The following is a 15,207-nucleotide window of genomic DNA, read 5'->3' as shown; positions in this document are numbered from 1 at the left end:
TGACTGAACTAACACATAGCCCATCGGTTCCACAGTGTTTCATGAACGCTATTCTCCAGTGTCTGAGCAACACCAGGGATCTGCAGGAGTACTGCATCCGGAAAGAATACCTGCTGGATGCTAATGGATCGGGAAAGAAACACTGCGAGCTGATGGATGGTAGGAGTTGTGCATGGGGGAGTGTACCATATATAGTACAGGCAATACAGCACCGTGTATAAAACAGGGGAGCTCAGCAACAGTATACGGAACAGGGAATACAGTCACAATGTGCAGAATAGGTGCATTGCATAGAACAGGCAGTACTGTCACAGTACACAAAAATGCTGGAGAAACTCAGCGGGTGCAGCAGCATCTATGGAGCGAAGGAAATAGGCAATAGACCGGGAATGCAGCCACAATGCGTTGAATAAGGCAACACAGCTGCAGTGTATGGAGCAGGCATATGGCCATGATGTATAGAATTGGGAATACAGCTACTGTGTGTAGAACAGGGAACACAGGCCAAGAGTAGAAAACAGGCAATGCAGTCACAGTGTATTGAACCAGGAAATACAGCCACAGTGTATAGAACAAGAAGCAGTTTATAGAATAGGAAATACTGCGTTGATGCACAGAACTGGTAATACAGTCAGAGTGTATAAAACAGGCAATCTAGCCAGGATATACAAAATAAGGATCACATCCATAGTGTGTAGAGTAGCCTCGTTTTTTTTAGAACAGCCAAAAGAATGAAAAATTGAATAAGGACACAGTGTTCGGAACAGGCACATTTTCTAGAACAGGCAGTACAGTGACAGTGTATAAAACCAGTAATATGCCCATAATGTCTAGAACAGGCATTGGAGTCACCGTGTATAGTACACGGAATACAGCCATGGTGTACGGAACAGGGAAGGTAGCACAGTGTGTACAACAGCGGCCAACGCCACAGTGTATAGAAAAGGGAATACGGTTGCAGTGTATAGAACCAGCGATAGGTTGTATAGAACAGGCAATACGTCCATCATGTATGGAACGGGGAATGCAGTCACAGTGTATCAGCCCACATGTGCATCACGGGGAACTGCAACCCACGTGTATATCATAGAGAATACCATCCCCGTGTATATTACTGGGAACATGACCCCCTCATTATGTGTGGGTGAATAATAGTTCCGGTCGGTGTATATTGGTGCTCGCGTATGTCTAAATTAGGCTGATGTGTGTTTATTCTCTTCCCTCTCCTTACCAAAAATGTCTTGTTTTTCTCTTATTCTCTTTGACTTTCTCTCTTTTCATTTTGAATCTTCTTCTCTCTGCCTCTGCCTTTCTCCCTCCCTCCCCTCTCCGCCCCCCACAGCCTTTGCTGAACTGGTGGTTGCTCTGTGGGATCCCGCCAGCTCTGGTTCTGTCTCCCCACTCCGCTTTCTTCAGACGTTCCAGAGGTTTGTTCCACATTTCATGGGCTACAGGTGAGCAATGGACGATCCCACCCATCCCCGGTAAACCCTTCCCCTCACCCACCAAACCGAGCCTATCTCCAGCCTGGCCCCTCACCCATCCCCCAGGATGTTGGCAATTGGTGATGATAAGGCCATCATTTATTGGCCATTCCTAGTTCCTTGGAGAAGGTGGTGGTGAACTGCATTCCCTGCCTACTGCACTCCTGGTCATAGTGCTCGCTCAGTGTTGTTGGGGCAGGGTGCCAAGAATTAATCCTCTCCTCAACAGGGAGATTCCAGGTAACGAAGGGGGTAGCTCAACTTTTGAGATGACCCCTAGGTTCACCTTTTGAGATGACCCCTACACGTGGACCCCCCCACCCCCCCCATTAAGGAGAGCAGCAATGTGCACTGTGCACTGGCCCATGTACAATTCCAAACCGACCATCGTGGTTCACCCACCAATGTTCTCTGAAGTGACTGAGCTGAAAAAAAATGGATGGTTGTGGCCTGGCACGATTGTGGCATGAACTTTACCTTTCCCGGCGATGCCCCCCATCCTGAAATGTGGATGAGTAAAGACCACCTTCACCACATGGTACTCGCTCTGCTAAATGTCTGTGTCCGCCCCGCCCCCCTGCAACTCTTCACCCTCCTCACAACTTGGGCCCCACTTGACTTTACACTGTACAATTGGAGATGAGGCATTTGATTCAATCCTCACGGTCCTGAATGTCAATTGTGGAGAGCCCCAGCTCTGATCCCTGCAGCAGGCTGCTCGTTATAGCCCTTCACCCTGAATATAACAGTGGTGCAGCGCCAGAGATCCAAGTTCGATCCTGACTATGGGTGCTGTCTGTACAAAGTTTGTGCGTTCTCTCTGTGACCGTGCTGATTTTCCAAACAGATTCCAAAGCCATGCAGGTTCGTAGGTTAATTGACTTCGGTAAATTGTCTCTAGTGTGCAGGATAGAACTCGTGTATGGTGATTGTTGGTCAGCGTGGACTCAGTGGGCCAAAGGGCCTGTTTCCACACTGTATCTGTAAATGACTGATCCATGACCTCTCCAGTCATCAGCTCGTGTTTTCCATTCCTCTGCACTGTCTCCCTGGTACACGGTGACTAGAACTGTCCCTAGGCTCAGGCAGGGCTCTATCTGACTCCTCCCACCATTGCTTCTTGCAAGGAAGCCACGTCTCACTCTCAATGTCTCCATCTCTACCACATTTGTCCCCAAGGTGCGGCTTTGGACTTAGGAGATCTGAGACGTCCTGTGTAGTCAGTGAACGTTATTCCCCATGCTGTTCCCCATCCCTCTCCCATCCCTCTACCATGTCCAGCAGTTCTACCCTCGCTCCCCCAACCTCCCCCAGATAGAACTCTGGTCCTTGCCATTCACCACACCAACCTCTACACCCAACCATTCATTCCCCAAAACATCACTCTAATGTATGGGACGAGGCAGTCAGTGAGATGTGGCGAATCCCACACACAGCATTGTGACAGCGCATACAGGTCTGGAGTGGCCTTCTCCACTCCCTGTGTAACATTCAACAGGGGCCGAATGGTCTCCTATCCCCTGGAAAGCTCACTGACTATTCCCTCTCTGTCTCTTTCTTCCTCCCCTCCCAATCCCGCTCTCTAACCCTCCACTCTGCCTACCTCCCTTTCTCAATCACTCCATCCCATCCCTCTGTCCCTCCCTCTCTCACAGTCAGCAGGATGCTCAGGAGTTCCTCCGCTTCCTCATGGACTGGCTCCACATGGAGATCAACCGGAAATCCCGCAAATCTCCCAGCATCATGTCGGTGTCGGGGATCCGAGGCTCCACCGGAGGCATGGAGCGAATGCGGTGAGTGCTCGTGGCAGGTTGTCCTGCCCCTCCCCTTCTCTCCGCGCCTCCCTCGCCCCACTCGTCTTTCTGTGTCTCTTCTCTCCCTCTTTCTTCCACCCCCCATCAGCCTCACTTTCTCTCTCCTCTGCCTCGTGTTGTCTGTCTCTATCTTTTCTATACCTCCTGGATCCACTCCCTTCCTCCCTCCTTACAACTCTGCCAACTTGAATGCATTCAAAGATTTAAAAAAAACCACTTCCAGTCCTTCTTGGGTATGAAGAAGGTTGCCCCACCGTCTCTCCTCTCTCTGAGAACAGCCATATCTACTTGAGCAATAAGTGAAGAGACCCTTGAAAATGCACATGATGAAGAATTAGATTTGTGGCTTGATCTTTTTTTTGAGACATTGGCTTCAGGTCCAATTTATTCTGTGGATACAACAGAAGAAAGACAATACAATACAATACAATACAATATGGTTTTATTTGTCATATTGCACATAAAGTGCAAGTGAAATGAATTTGCCAGCAGCGGTACAATGAGAAACAACGCACAAAAACACAATAAAAATGTAACACAAACATCCACCACAGCATTCATCGCTGTGGTGGAAGGCACAGAAATTGGTCAGTCCTCCTCCATTTCCCCCCGTGGTCTGGACCTCAACCCTCCGCAGTTGCTGCTGCGGGCGTCCAGATGAATGAAAGTCAAGGTAAGTCCTGAATCGGTGCCTCCCCCACCGGAGACCGCGACGTCAGGTTGGTGTAGGCATTTCATCCGCTCTTTGGGTTTTTTGTTTTTATTTTCGCCTTTTGTTTCATTTGTCCTCCATTTCCCCTCTTCTCTGCCTGTTTCTGTTTTCCATTCTCTCTCTCAGTCTGTTAGTCTCTGCTCTCTTCTCACTCTCTCTCCGATGCCAATTATTTTCCATTCCTAGTGACGACGAAAAATCAATCCAGATGTGGAAACGATACTTGGAGCGGGATGACAGCAAAATCGTAGGTAAGGCATTTATTACATCCCCACACGCACTCCCAGGGCATGGGTCAGACACGGGGTGAAGCTCCGTCGACACTGTCCCATCACACACTGCTGGGGTGGGGTGGTGTGGGGGTTGGGTACAGAGATTAACAATGCCGCTTCCTGCTACACAGATCTCTTTGTGGGTCAGCTGAACAGCACGCTCAGGTGTACCTTGTGTGGCCACAAGTCCAGCACCTTCGACGTGTTCTGTGACCTCTCACTGCCTATCCCAAAGGTAGGTCCCTCGCACACGGGGATCAGAGGGTGGGGGGCTGTGGAGGAGGAGGGCGGGGGCACTGAAGATGGGAGGGGGACTGTGTCAGGGGGATGGGGTCACTGAGGGAAGGAGAGTGTTGTGCTCCGGAGAGGGTGGGTGGGGTAGTGAAGTGGGGGGGTGGTGGGGGGGGGGGGGGGGCTCCAGAGGATGATGTCAGGCCACTGAGGGTTGGGGGGCTCCGAATGAGGTGGGGTTCAGGTGAGAGTGGTTGGTTGGCTGCTGAGGAGGGGGTATTTGGGGAGAGGGGTGGGCTGGTCCCCAGCATGTCCTGGGTGTGAGCATGGAGAGGGGTGCAAGGGCTAGTTCATTCACTCAGCTCCCTCTTGCCCCACAAAAGGCATCAGTGTCCAGCCGGGTGTCGCTGGCCGAGTGCCTCAACCTCTTCACTGCAGAGGAGGAGCTGGACACGGAGAACGCTCCGGTAAGGACTGTGTAACCCATTGTACACTGAGATGTCTCTAACTTTGTAACCCTTGCATCCCCTTCTCTCTCTGACCCTCCCCCACCCAAGTTGCTGTGCCTGGTTTAAAGTCGCCTTGTAGAGTCTCATTGTCTGTAACTCGTCTCCTAGCCCACAGCTAACAATGTCCTGTTTCCTTTATCATTGTTAATTTTTTGCATATCTTTTGTTTATTTGTTCAGTGTCTCTCTATATCACCATCTGTAGCGTTTGTTTCCCTTTCCCCTGGCTCTCAGTCTGAAGAAGGGTTTCGACCCAAAACGTCACCTATTCCTTTTCTCCAGACATGCCGTTTGACCCGCTGAGTTACTCCAGCTTTCTGTGTCTATCTTCGGTTTAAACCAGCTCCTTCCTGCACACTGGAAGCAACATGCACTCTGCCAGTTGTAGACCGATACCACCTTTAGGTTCATTATTGTCACATATACTGAGGTGCAGTGAAAAGCTTTTATTTGGGTGCTATGCAATCAAATCAGATGTACTATCCATGAATACATTGAAGCCAAACACAAAGTACAAAAGGTAGAGTGGAGAGAAACCTGCCAGAGTGCTGAATATACAGACGTTTCTCAGCATTGTAGCGTAACAGTTCCACAGACTAAATCCTATGTCTGTAATGGGACAGGTTGGAGAATTGGCACTTGTGTCCCAGCTTATGGGAGGATTGTTCCGAAGTCTGATAACAGAGGTGAAGAAGCTGTTCCTGGCGGTGTGCACTTGAAGCTTCTGTTTCCTCTGCCTGATGGGAGAAGGGACAAGGGCAAACATCCTGGGCAGGAGAGGATTTTGATAACGTTGGCTGTTTTCCTGCAGCAGTGTGAATTGCTGATGGAGTCAATGGTGGGGAATCTGGTCTGTGTGACGAACTGGGCCGCACCCACAACTCTGCCGTTTCTTGCAGCCTTTCCCTCCCTCACCATGCTTTCTCTCTTCAGATGTGCGAGAGGTGTAACCAGAGGAAGAGAAGCACAAAGAAGTTAACTATCCAGAGATTCCCCAAGATTCTCGTTCTACGTATCCTTCACTGGTTGCTCCCACTCTCTGTCGCCATTGCCCCATTCTCATCACTTGTCTTTCTGTCTCCCCTTCTCACTCGTTCTGCCTCTCTCCCCTCCCGTCTCTCCCCATCTCTCTCTCTCAGTCCCACTCTCTCTGCTGCTGCCTCTCCATGTTCCCTCTGTTATACTCTCCCTGACACTCGGAAAAAATAGTTTTTCGTATTTCCCGCCATTTTCTGTTTCAGTCTCTTTCAATTTTTTTTCTCTCTCCCTCTCCATCTCTCCTTTTCCACTCCGTTTTTTTTCCCTCTCTCTCTCTCTCTCTCTCCCTCTCTCCCCCTCTCCCCCTCTCTCTTCTTCCTGCCTCTCTCTCTCTTCCTGCCTCTACATCTCTTCATTATCTGTGTTTTTGTCTCCCTTGCTTCCACCTCTCACCATCACTCCCTCCCTCACTCCATCTCCTTCCCTCGCTCCACCCTCTTTCTGTGATGTTCGTTGCCCCCTCCCTGCCTGCCCCCCCCTCCCTGCCTCACCCCCCCCCACCTGTACACAGTCCATGATGACGGCCTTTAACTAGCTCCTCAGACCTGAATCGTTTTGCTTTCAGTCGCTATGCGATTAGGAAATGCACCACCTTTGTGGACTTCCCGTTGTACGGGCTGAGTTTACGACACTACTCTGCAGAGAGAGCTGGTGAGTGTGATTGCCCATGAAATGGGTGAGGGGACGGGGTCTCCCCCTGCGGAAGGATGGGCAGGGGGGATTGGGTAGGTGCAGGGAAAAGGTTTGGTAGGTGGGACGGACAGGACCGGAGGTTGTTGGTGTGAGAGGGGACCCCAGAGTAGATCAATGGGAGCTCCTCTGGCCAGCGATCGGTGAGGTGACACGCACCTGCATAGGGGAGGGGTCTGAGGACAATACTGTTGCTTCATTACAGGGGGCATGGGGAATGGAGTGGTACGCAGAGAAAAAGGGGGACGCTGGAGGGAGCAGAGGGACTGGCAAGATCTGCTGGGCCGAAGGGCCTCTAGCTGTTAGAAGCATTTAAACAGATACTTAAACAGTTCTGTCCCACACTGGGACGTTGCGGCCAGCACTGCACTACATGGAAGCTCGGGAGGATCACATGTGGCGGTTCAGTGGTGCAGCGGGTAGTACTACTGCCTAGCAGCTACAAGGACCTGCATTAGATCCCAACCTCAGACTTTGTCTATGTGGAGTTTGCATGTTCTCCCTGTGACCGTGTGGGTTTACCCCAGTTTCCTCTTTCCTCCCACAGCCCAAAGGCAGCTTAATGGGCCTCCGTAAATTCCCCCCTTAGTGGGGGTGTGGGATAGAATCCAGGTGGAGTTGCTACGAATGTGGGGAGAATAGAAAAATGGGATTCATGAATTAATGTACGTGGGTAGTTGGTGGATTGTGCGCTGTGGTGTATGTCTCTGTGATTCAAGAAGCGGGTGTGTGTGTGTGTGTGTGTGATGTTTGCACGGAGAGTGTGGCTGTGTGACTGATCGTGCAGGCGTGCATTTGTGAGCATTTGCAGTGTGTGTGCGTGTTTGTTACTGATTGTGTTTCTACACGTGTACATTTGTGCATGTCTGCTGTATGTATGTTTGCATGTGCACTGCGAGTGAGTGTCATAGAATTAAATAGCACAGAAACAGGCCCAAAATCCATGCCAACCAAGATACCCGAGCTCCTTCCATTTGTCTGCATTTAGTCAATTTACCTCCAAATGTTTTATCCATGTACCTGTCCTAATGTCTTTTAAACTTTGCAATTCTACCCACATCTACCACCTCCTCTGGCAGCTTGTTCCATGTACATTATCCCTCTGTGTACAAATGTTGCCCCTCAAGTCTGCTTCACCCTCTAGCCAGTGAGGAATATAAAGCAAGCAGGAAAAAACTGGGGCCAGTTGATCGAAGCTAAGAGCCGGCATGTTCCAAGAAAGAGGAAGGATAAGGGGTGGCAAAGTAAGAGAATCTTGGATGACCAAAGAGGTTGTAAATTTGGTCAAAACGAAAAAGGAAGCACGTGCAAGGTTTAAGACTAAACTAAACTAATCTGAGTTAAGAGAAGAATATGGAAACTTTGGAGAGGGTGCAGAAGATATTTACCTGAATGAAAGAAACAAGAAACTGAAGATGCTGGTTTACAAAACCTTGGAGAGGATAGCATGAAGGGCATGGATGAGGTGAATACTCAGACTTTTCCCCAGTGCTTAGAGGAGTGTAAAACTAGAGGGCACAAGTTTAAAGTGAGGGGAATGATTTAAAAGGGAGCTGAGGAGCAACCTTTTCACACAGAGGGTGGTAGGTACATGGAACGAGCTGCCAGAAGAATTAGAGGCGGGTACAATTACAACATTTAACAGACACTTGAACGGTTCATGTCTTGGAAAGTGATATGGGTGAGTGTAGGCAAGTGGGACTTGCTGAATCAGGCAACTTGGTCAGTATGGATGAGTTTGGCGGAAGGGCCTGTCTCCATGCTCACGTGACTGTGTGTGGGTGCTGGGACAGGCTGTGAATGTGTGGGTGGTGGTCTAGAGACATTGACCTTGTCTCACACCCAGCCTGTTTCCCCAGGTAACGGCGTGTACGACCTCTATGCGGTCTGTAACCACACTGGCACTGTAAACGGAGGGCATTACACGGCCTACTGCAAGTCCATGGGCAAGTGGCACGTCTACAACGACTCCAGGTAGGCACAGTAAGCTGCCAGGACCCACTCCAGGGGCACGGGGCAACCGAGACAAGCCCCTTGCCAGTAGGGTTCCCTCCCAATGCCAGCAGACAGCACAAGCAGACAGCCCAACCCCACGTCCACACCTTTAGTTACCGTTGCCCAGGCGTTCAGATCCAGATGTGCCAGATCTCCTGACCTCAGTGCCAGCTGTTGTAGCTCCTCCCCCACTCCAGCAGGGCTGGGTCTTTGTGGAGCGGCTGAGAGTCTGGGTGTGTTGGTGCATGAGCCTTGGTGTCCATGTACACCCGTCACTGAAGCCAGCGGGCAGGGCCCAAGGTGCGCTGGCCTGTACTGGCAGCATGGTTGAGCAGCTGCCTTACAGCGCCAGAGACCAGGGTTCAATCCTGACGACGGGTGATGTCCGCACAGTTTGTACGTTCTCCCCGTGACCTGCGTGAGTTATCTCCAGGAACTCCAGTTTCCTCCCACACTCCAAAAACATACAGGTTTGTCAGTTAATTGGCTTGGTATAAGTATAAATTGTCTCTAGTGTGTGTAGGATAGTGTAAGTGTGTGGGGATTGCTGGTCGGCGCAAACTCGGTGGGCCGAAGGGCCTGTGGCCGCGCTGTATCTCCAAACTAAAACTAACCTAAAAAGGATTCAAGGCCATACTCTTTACCTCAGTGAGACGGTGGCCGTAGTACTGTCTCAGCTGCTGTGAGGAAGGGACAGTGCTGTCTTCACCATGAACCCGGGGGATGTGGATCTCCCAGGGGATGTGGATTTGGGGGATGTGGTTCATTCACTGTTAATTCAAAACACAGCTGGGGGCCGACATTTCAGACGTGCTGAAGAGGGAGTTTGTGAATCTGTGCACTCCCCAATGTGGCAAGTGGCACTGTCCCTGAGTTACAGGGGGCAGACGGGGGTGGGGAATAGACAGGGAATTGGGGCTGTGTACAATGTTAGGCAGTGAGTGGCAAGCAGGCAGGAGGGGCAGAGTGGCTTGCTGTTGAATGATTTTGTGAATTCCAGAGAATTTACAATTCAAGAGACAGGAGTAAATAGCCCCCCCACCCCACTCTCGCCGCCCCACACAGGCCCCCTCCCCGTGCAGGCAGACCCCACTCTCACCGTCCCACACGGGCCCCCTCCCACACCGGCCCCCTCCCCGTGCAGGCAGAGCCCACTCTTACCGCCCCACACAGGCCCCCTCCCCCACAGGCCCCCTCCCACACAGGCCCCCTCCCCGTGCAGGCAGACCGCAGCTCTCGCTGCCCCTCCTCCTGTTACATCGGCTGCACGTTAGTTACATCAACACCCTGGGCTCAGACTGGACCACAAACACCACTGGACCAGACCCAGTCCCTATGACAGCCCAGGGCCCTGCCCCAGCCACAGCATGTCGGAAGCGTGAGGGAACACTCTCCTCTTACCTGGGTCAGTGCGGCTCCAACAACTCTGCAGTAGCTCAACGCCGTCCAGGAGAAATCAGCCGCTCGATTGCCCCCCCCCCCCCCCCCCCCACTCTCCATCCCAAAAACTCATCCTCCACCCGAAACACCCTCCTTCCACCCCCTCCCCATCCACCTCCCCAAACACCCTCCATCACTCTACACACTTCCTCCCTCCACCACCATTGCCCAGTGGCTGCAGAGTGCACCATCTACAAAATGCACTGTGGGTCCGCACCCTGGCTACTCCGACAGGACCTCCCAACCCCCGCCGTATCTCCCACCAAGAAGGATAGAGCAACAGCGGAGCACCACCACCTGCAGGTTCCCCTCCAGGTCTCACCTCACCTTGACTGGGAATAATGTGACCATTATGGTCACTGGATACAAGTGCTGGCACTGCCTCCCCGACAGCACCGTGCGAGCACCTTCACCAGAAGGGCAGCATTGGGTCAGGCAGGCAGCTGGCACTCATTTTCTCTGGGCAATGAGGGATGGGCAAGACATGCTCTTGCTGCTGAGGCCCAGATCCTCAAAATGAATAAAGGAAAAGTTGTTTCATTAGAACTGGAGTTTCTGCCCCTTGATTAAAGGAGAGAATGTCACTGTGTTTTTAAACAATTATTAAAACAGTTACAAATGTTACAAAATGTGTCAAATCCTTTCCCCCTCACTCACTCATGCTCTCTCCCACCTCTCCCCAAATCCCTCCCTTCCCAACTTCCCCCTCTCCATCCCCACTTTCTCTCTCTCCCTTCCTCTCTCCCTATTTCTCCCCTTCCCGCTCCCTCCTCACATTGCCTCCCTCTCCTCTTCCCTCTTCCCCCCTCCCTCCCCTCTTTCCCCTCTCCCGTCTGTCTCTCCCTTTCCTACCTTCTTTCTCCCCCCTGCCTTCACTCTCGCTTTCCCTCGTTCTCTATCTCCAACCTCCTGTCTCCCCCTTCTCTACTCTCGGCATCTCTCCTCGTTTTTCTCCCCCCCCCCCCCCCCACCCCACCCGCTTATGTCCCTGTCTCCCCCTTCCCTTCCCTCTCTCCCCCTTCCCTTACCTTACATTTCTCCACTCTGCCCCATCCTTCTCTCCCCTGTTCCTCTCCTCCCTCTTCCATCTTCCCTTTCTTTCCCTCTCTCTGCTCTCTCATCTCCTGTCCCTTCTCTCCCCGTCCCCCCTCATCCTTTCCTTTTCTCCAACATCTTTCCATTCCTCTCACCCTTGTCCCTCTCCCCCCTCATATCCCTGTTCCCCTCCCCCCTCTCTCCCCGTACCTCTCTCTCCACTTCCCTGTCACTCCCCGTCCCTCTCTCGAACCCCCCCCCCCCCTCTCCCTCTGCAGGGTGTCGCTAATACAGGACAACCAAGTTGTATCGAGTGAGGCCTACCTGCTGTTCTACGAGCTGGAGCAGGGTGTGGGGTCGCGGTGAGGTGGTGGGGGGGGTGGGTGGGGTGGGGAGGTGAGGCCGAACCCGTATGCAGTCGCCTAACCTCGGAGCTTTAGCAGAGACAGAGAGAGAGCAGCAGATTACAGTAAAGGCTTTGGACAGGAGCGTGTGTGTGCATCGTCTGACTGGGGGAGGGGCTGTGGGTCACCGGGGGAGGGAGGGGAGGGATGGCGGGTCCCTGTCACTGCAGCAGCCACCTCGAACTCTGCCCCCCCCCCCCCACCCCCAAATAAGCCATCGCCCGTCCCCACAATGTGTCCCCCTCACTCCTCACCCCCCACCTTTGGCCCCAGTCACCCATCCTGGCCCTCGTGATCCCCCTCCCCCTAGTTCTTGACCCCCCTCCCTGGTCTCGACCCCCGTTACTGACCCCCTAATCGTGGTCACTGACCCCTGACCTCAGTAATAAATCTACTCCACCTGGACCAGCCCATGTCACCCACCCCTTACCAGGGTCACGGACACACCACCCTCTAATCCCCGGCCCCTCGCCACTGGTCACCCACCCTGACCCAATGCGCTGACCCCATCCCCAGTCAGCTCACTCCCCCACCTTTGCCATGCACTAACCTCGTCTCTTTCTCCTATACACGGGTCTATTAACGGTTCCTCTTCCCATCTCCATCGCCTCCCCCCTCCTTTCTCCCTCTCCTTACCTTCCCACTGCCTTCCCCTCCTCCTCCTCCCCTCCTCCCTCCACACTCCTCTGCTCCCTCCTCCCTCTTAGTCTCTTTTCCCTCCCACCCCAACTCTCCCCTACCCCTCACTGCCCCCCACTCCTCTCACTCTCACTTTCCCTTTCTCATTTCTCTCTTCCCCTGCTCTCTCACTTTCTGCCTTTCTCTCTCCCATCCCCATGCTCTCTCTATCTCCCCCTCTGCCACTCTCCCGTTGCCCACATTGTTTTCTGTAAATATAACTGGGCAGCTGTAAATATTGTAATAGAATCAAACTGTACAGAAAAATGCCACACACAAAATAAACTATTTTACATTTTTGCCTGGTTTGTATTACCTGCATCTGCTTCGACCTGAGAACCTCTTGATCGGCGGTTAACTCCTTGTCACTGCCTTTAGGGTTGTCACGGCCTCTCGTGTTACAGCTGTGACGACACATAGCATCAGGAGTGTCCGTGTAAGCCTTGGTGGCTGAATGTGTCGACCAGGTGTGGCTGGGTATTGGCCCCTGCCAGTGTCAGATTGGTTTGGGGGTGGGAGGGGGGGTAGTGCAGTGGCCATTCAATGGTCTATGGGTCGTGTACCTCCAGCTGGGGCGTAAGAGCCAGTGGTTCATCATTGTGGTTCAACACTGACACATGGAAACCAAAGGGCTCAAGGATATAGGTCTGTGGTTGTGATTACGGGAGGCCAATCCTCTCAGGACATTGCTGCAGACTCCTCTACATCAGTGAGGCCAAGGGAGGACTGGGCAGCCATTTCACCAAACGTGCGCTCAGTCCACCAAGAACAGCCAGAACTCCAGACTGCTCACCGTTTAAACTCCCCATAACAACAACCTCGGACTTGGGCCTCCTCCATTGCTAGATTAAGGCCACGCACAAACTGTAGGTACAGCACCAACCCAATGAGATGAACATTGACTTCCCCAATTTCACAACATCTAGCCTCCATTCTCGATCCCACCCTTGTGTAGGTATGTTTCTAGCATCACCCCATCGCCCTGTATCTTCCCCCTCCTCGTTATGCTCATTCCCCACTTCCTCTACTCCAGGGGCACCATTTTCCTTTTATCCCCCTCTTTCGTCTCCCTATGTCTCCTTCCACCCATATCCCTCTCTCCGGCATTACATCTCAATCCTCCGCTCCTTATCTGACACGATGATGCCCCTCACTACACCCACCTGCCAATTGATTCCCATCACCTGTAGCAGGCTTTGCCCCACCCACACCTCTCTTCCCCAGCTTTCTACCAGCCTGATCAAGGGCCCTGACCCGAAATATCGTTTGGCCATTTCCTTCCACAGGTGCTGCCTGACCTGCTGAGTTACTCCAGTACTTTGTGTTTTACTCAAGATGCCAGCACCTGCACCTTCTTCTGGCGACATCATTGCAGGAGTTCCTCAGGACAGTGTCCTGGGCCCGACCATCTTCAGCAGCTTCATCCAGGCCCGCCCTTCCATCACAAGTTAAATGTAGATTGGACCCAGGACGCCTCGGGAAGAACAGACAAGGAGAGGTGGGTGATGGGTGTTTCCGTGACTCTGTAGCCTGCCTCGCTCGCTGTTCTGGATAGCAGTGATTTACAATTAAATGTAGGGGGCACTAAACCTGGTCTTGTGGTGACACACACAGATCCCTAAAGGAGTGGGACTGCTATATGGGGTTGGGAAGTCAAACTTTTCCCTGTCCTCCAGACGAGGTTCAGTGTATAAGAGCAAGGAGTGGGTGCGGGAACCGTGTCCAATACCAGTTAAAACCCAGCCTGGCCCCGCGGACAGTTCTGCTCACCACCTACCAGGAGAGACGGGGTCAGACTGGAGAGGGAGGGGGGGGGGGGGGGGTCACCGGGATGTTGTCGGGACTCGAACGTTGTAGTCGTGATGGAAGACCGGAGTGGCTGCGATTGTTTTACCCAGAGCAGAAGAGGCGGGAGTGGGAACGATCGATGGGGGTAAAATAGTGAGGGTCCTGAACAGGGTCAATAGGAAAGGTCATCTCCAGAGGGTCAGAGATCAGGGGAGGGGGTGGGGTGCAGAAACTGGCGACCAGAGGGGATAAGGAAGGGCTTCTGCAGAGGATGGGTTCTGCGAGGGAAGGGGAGGCAAAGACCCTCCCACAGTTAAACAGGATGAGGAGGGGTGACGGGATTTACCTGGTACGGACTCAATCAGGGAGGGTGGGATCAGGACGCGGGCTAATTCTGGAATAACACTGACGGAATGGGCCGAATAGCCGACGCCCGCGCTGTTAAATTTCTGGGATTCAGCACAGCCGCCTTCAGAACCGCCGACAGCTCACTCGGCTTTCAGTACCTCGGACAGATCCCGGCTCCATCAGCACCGACCTGCTGTAGCCAGGGCCTCTCAATGTGCCCCATGCACGACACAAAGATACAGATACACTCACACACTGAGACACACACTCACACACAGACATAGACTCTATCACACACTCATACTCACACACACGCGCAGACAGACAGACTAACACACACTCATACTCACACACGCAGACAGATAGACTAACGCACACCCATACTCACACACAGATAGACTCACACACGCATACACAGACGGACACATACATACACACACACACACTCACACAGACATAGACACACACGCACTCACGCAGCCACAGACAGACACACACGCGCTCCCACATAGACACACACACAGACATACGCACACACAAACATACACGGTGTTTACGAACTAAGACTTGGGGTCACATTGAGTTACTCTCGACCGGTTGGTGCGCAGATGGGGGTGAGGGTGGAGGGGGGGGGAGGGTGATTAATGAATAACCACAGAGAGAAAGGGGGCAAAGTGACAGGGTTGCAGAGAGAGAGAGAGAGAGAGAGAGCAGACGTTGGGGTTTGAGGTAAATGATCAGATACGAAAAGAAGGGTGGAAATAACAGGG

At 52.5% G+C, this 15,207-nt stretch overlaps 1 protein-coding gene across 4 annotated transcripts in view; it reads left to right on the top strand.

The window, feature by feature from the left end:
- The window catches only part of LOC129708715 (ubiquitin carboxyl-terminal hydrolase 2-like), a 29,466-nt gene extending 17,874 nt beyond the window's left edge, over positions 1–11,592 (top strand). For all 4 annotated transcript variants that reach the window (XM_055654658.1, XM_055654659.1, XM_055654660.1 and 1 more), the window contains 10 exons: positions 36–159; positions 1,343–1,454; positions 3,140–3,277; positions 4,197–4,261; positions 4,414–4,517; positions 4,897–4,980; positions 5,955–6,033; positions 6,603–6,710; positions 8,609–8,723; positions 11,498–11,592. In XM_055654658.1, coding sequence (XP_055510633.1) covers positions 36–159; positions 1,343–1,454; positions 3,140–3,277; positions 4,197–4,261; positions 4,414–4,517; positions 4,897–4,980; positions 5,955–6,033; positions 6,603–6,710; positions 8,609–8,723; positions 11,498–11,585 — 1,017 coding nt within the window. In that variant the 3' untranslated portion in view covers positions 11,586–11,592. The remainder of the gene's footprint in view (positions 1–35; positions 160–1,342; positions 1,455–3,139; positions 3,278–4,196; positions 4,262–4,413; positions 4,518–4,896; positions 4,981–5,954; positions 6,034–6,602; positions 6,711–8,608; positions 8,724–11,497) is intronic.
- Positions 11,593–15,207: the final 3,615 nt, after the last annotated feature.

The sequence above is a fragment of the Leucoraja erinacea genome, chromosome 24 (assembly GCF_028641065.1).
Source record: "Leucoraja erinacea ecotype New England chromosome 24, Leri_hhj_1, whole genome shotgun sequence".
In the NCBI taxonomy this organism is placed as follows: domain Eukaryota; kingdom Metazoa; phylum Chordata; class Chondrichthyes; order Rajiformes; family Rajidae; genus Leucoraja; species Leucoraja erinaceus.
Note: the sequence above shows the minus strand (reverse complement) of the source record. Positions and strands in the feature narration are given on the sequence as shown.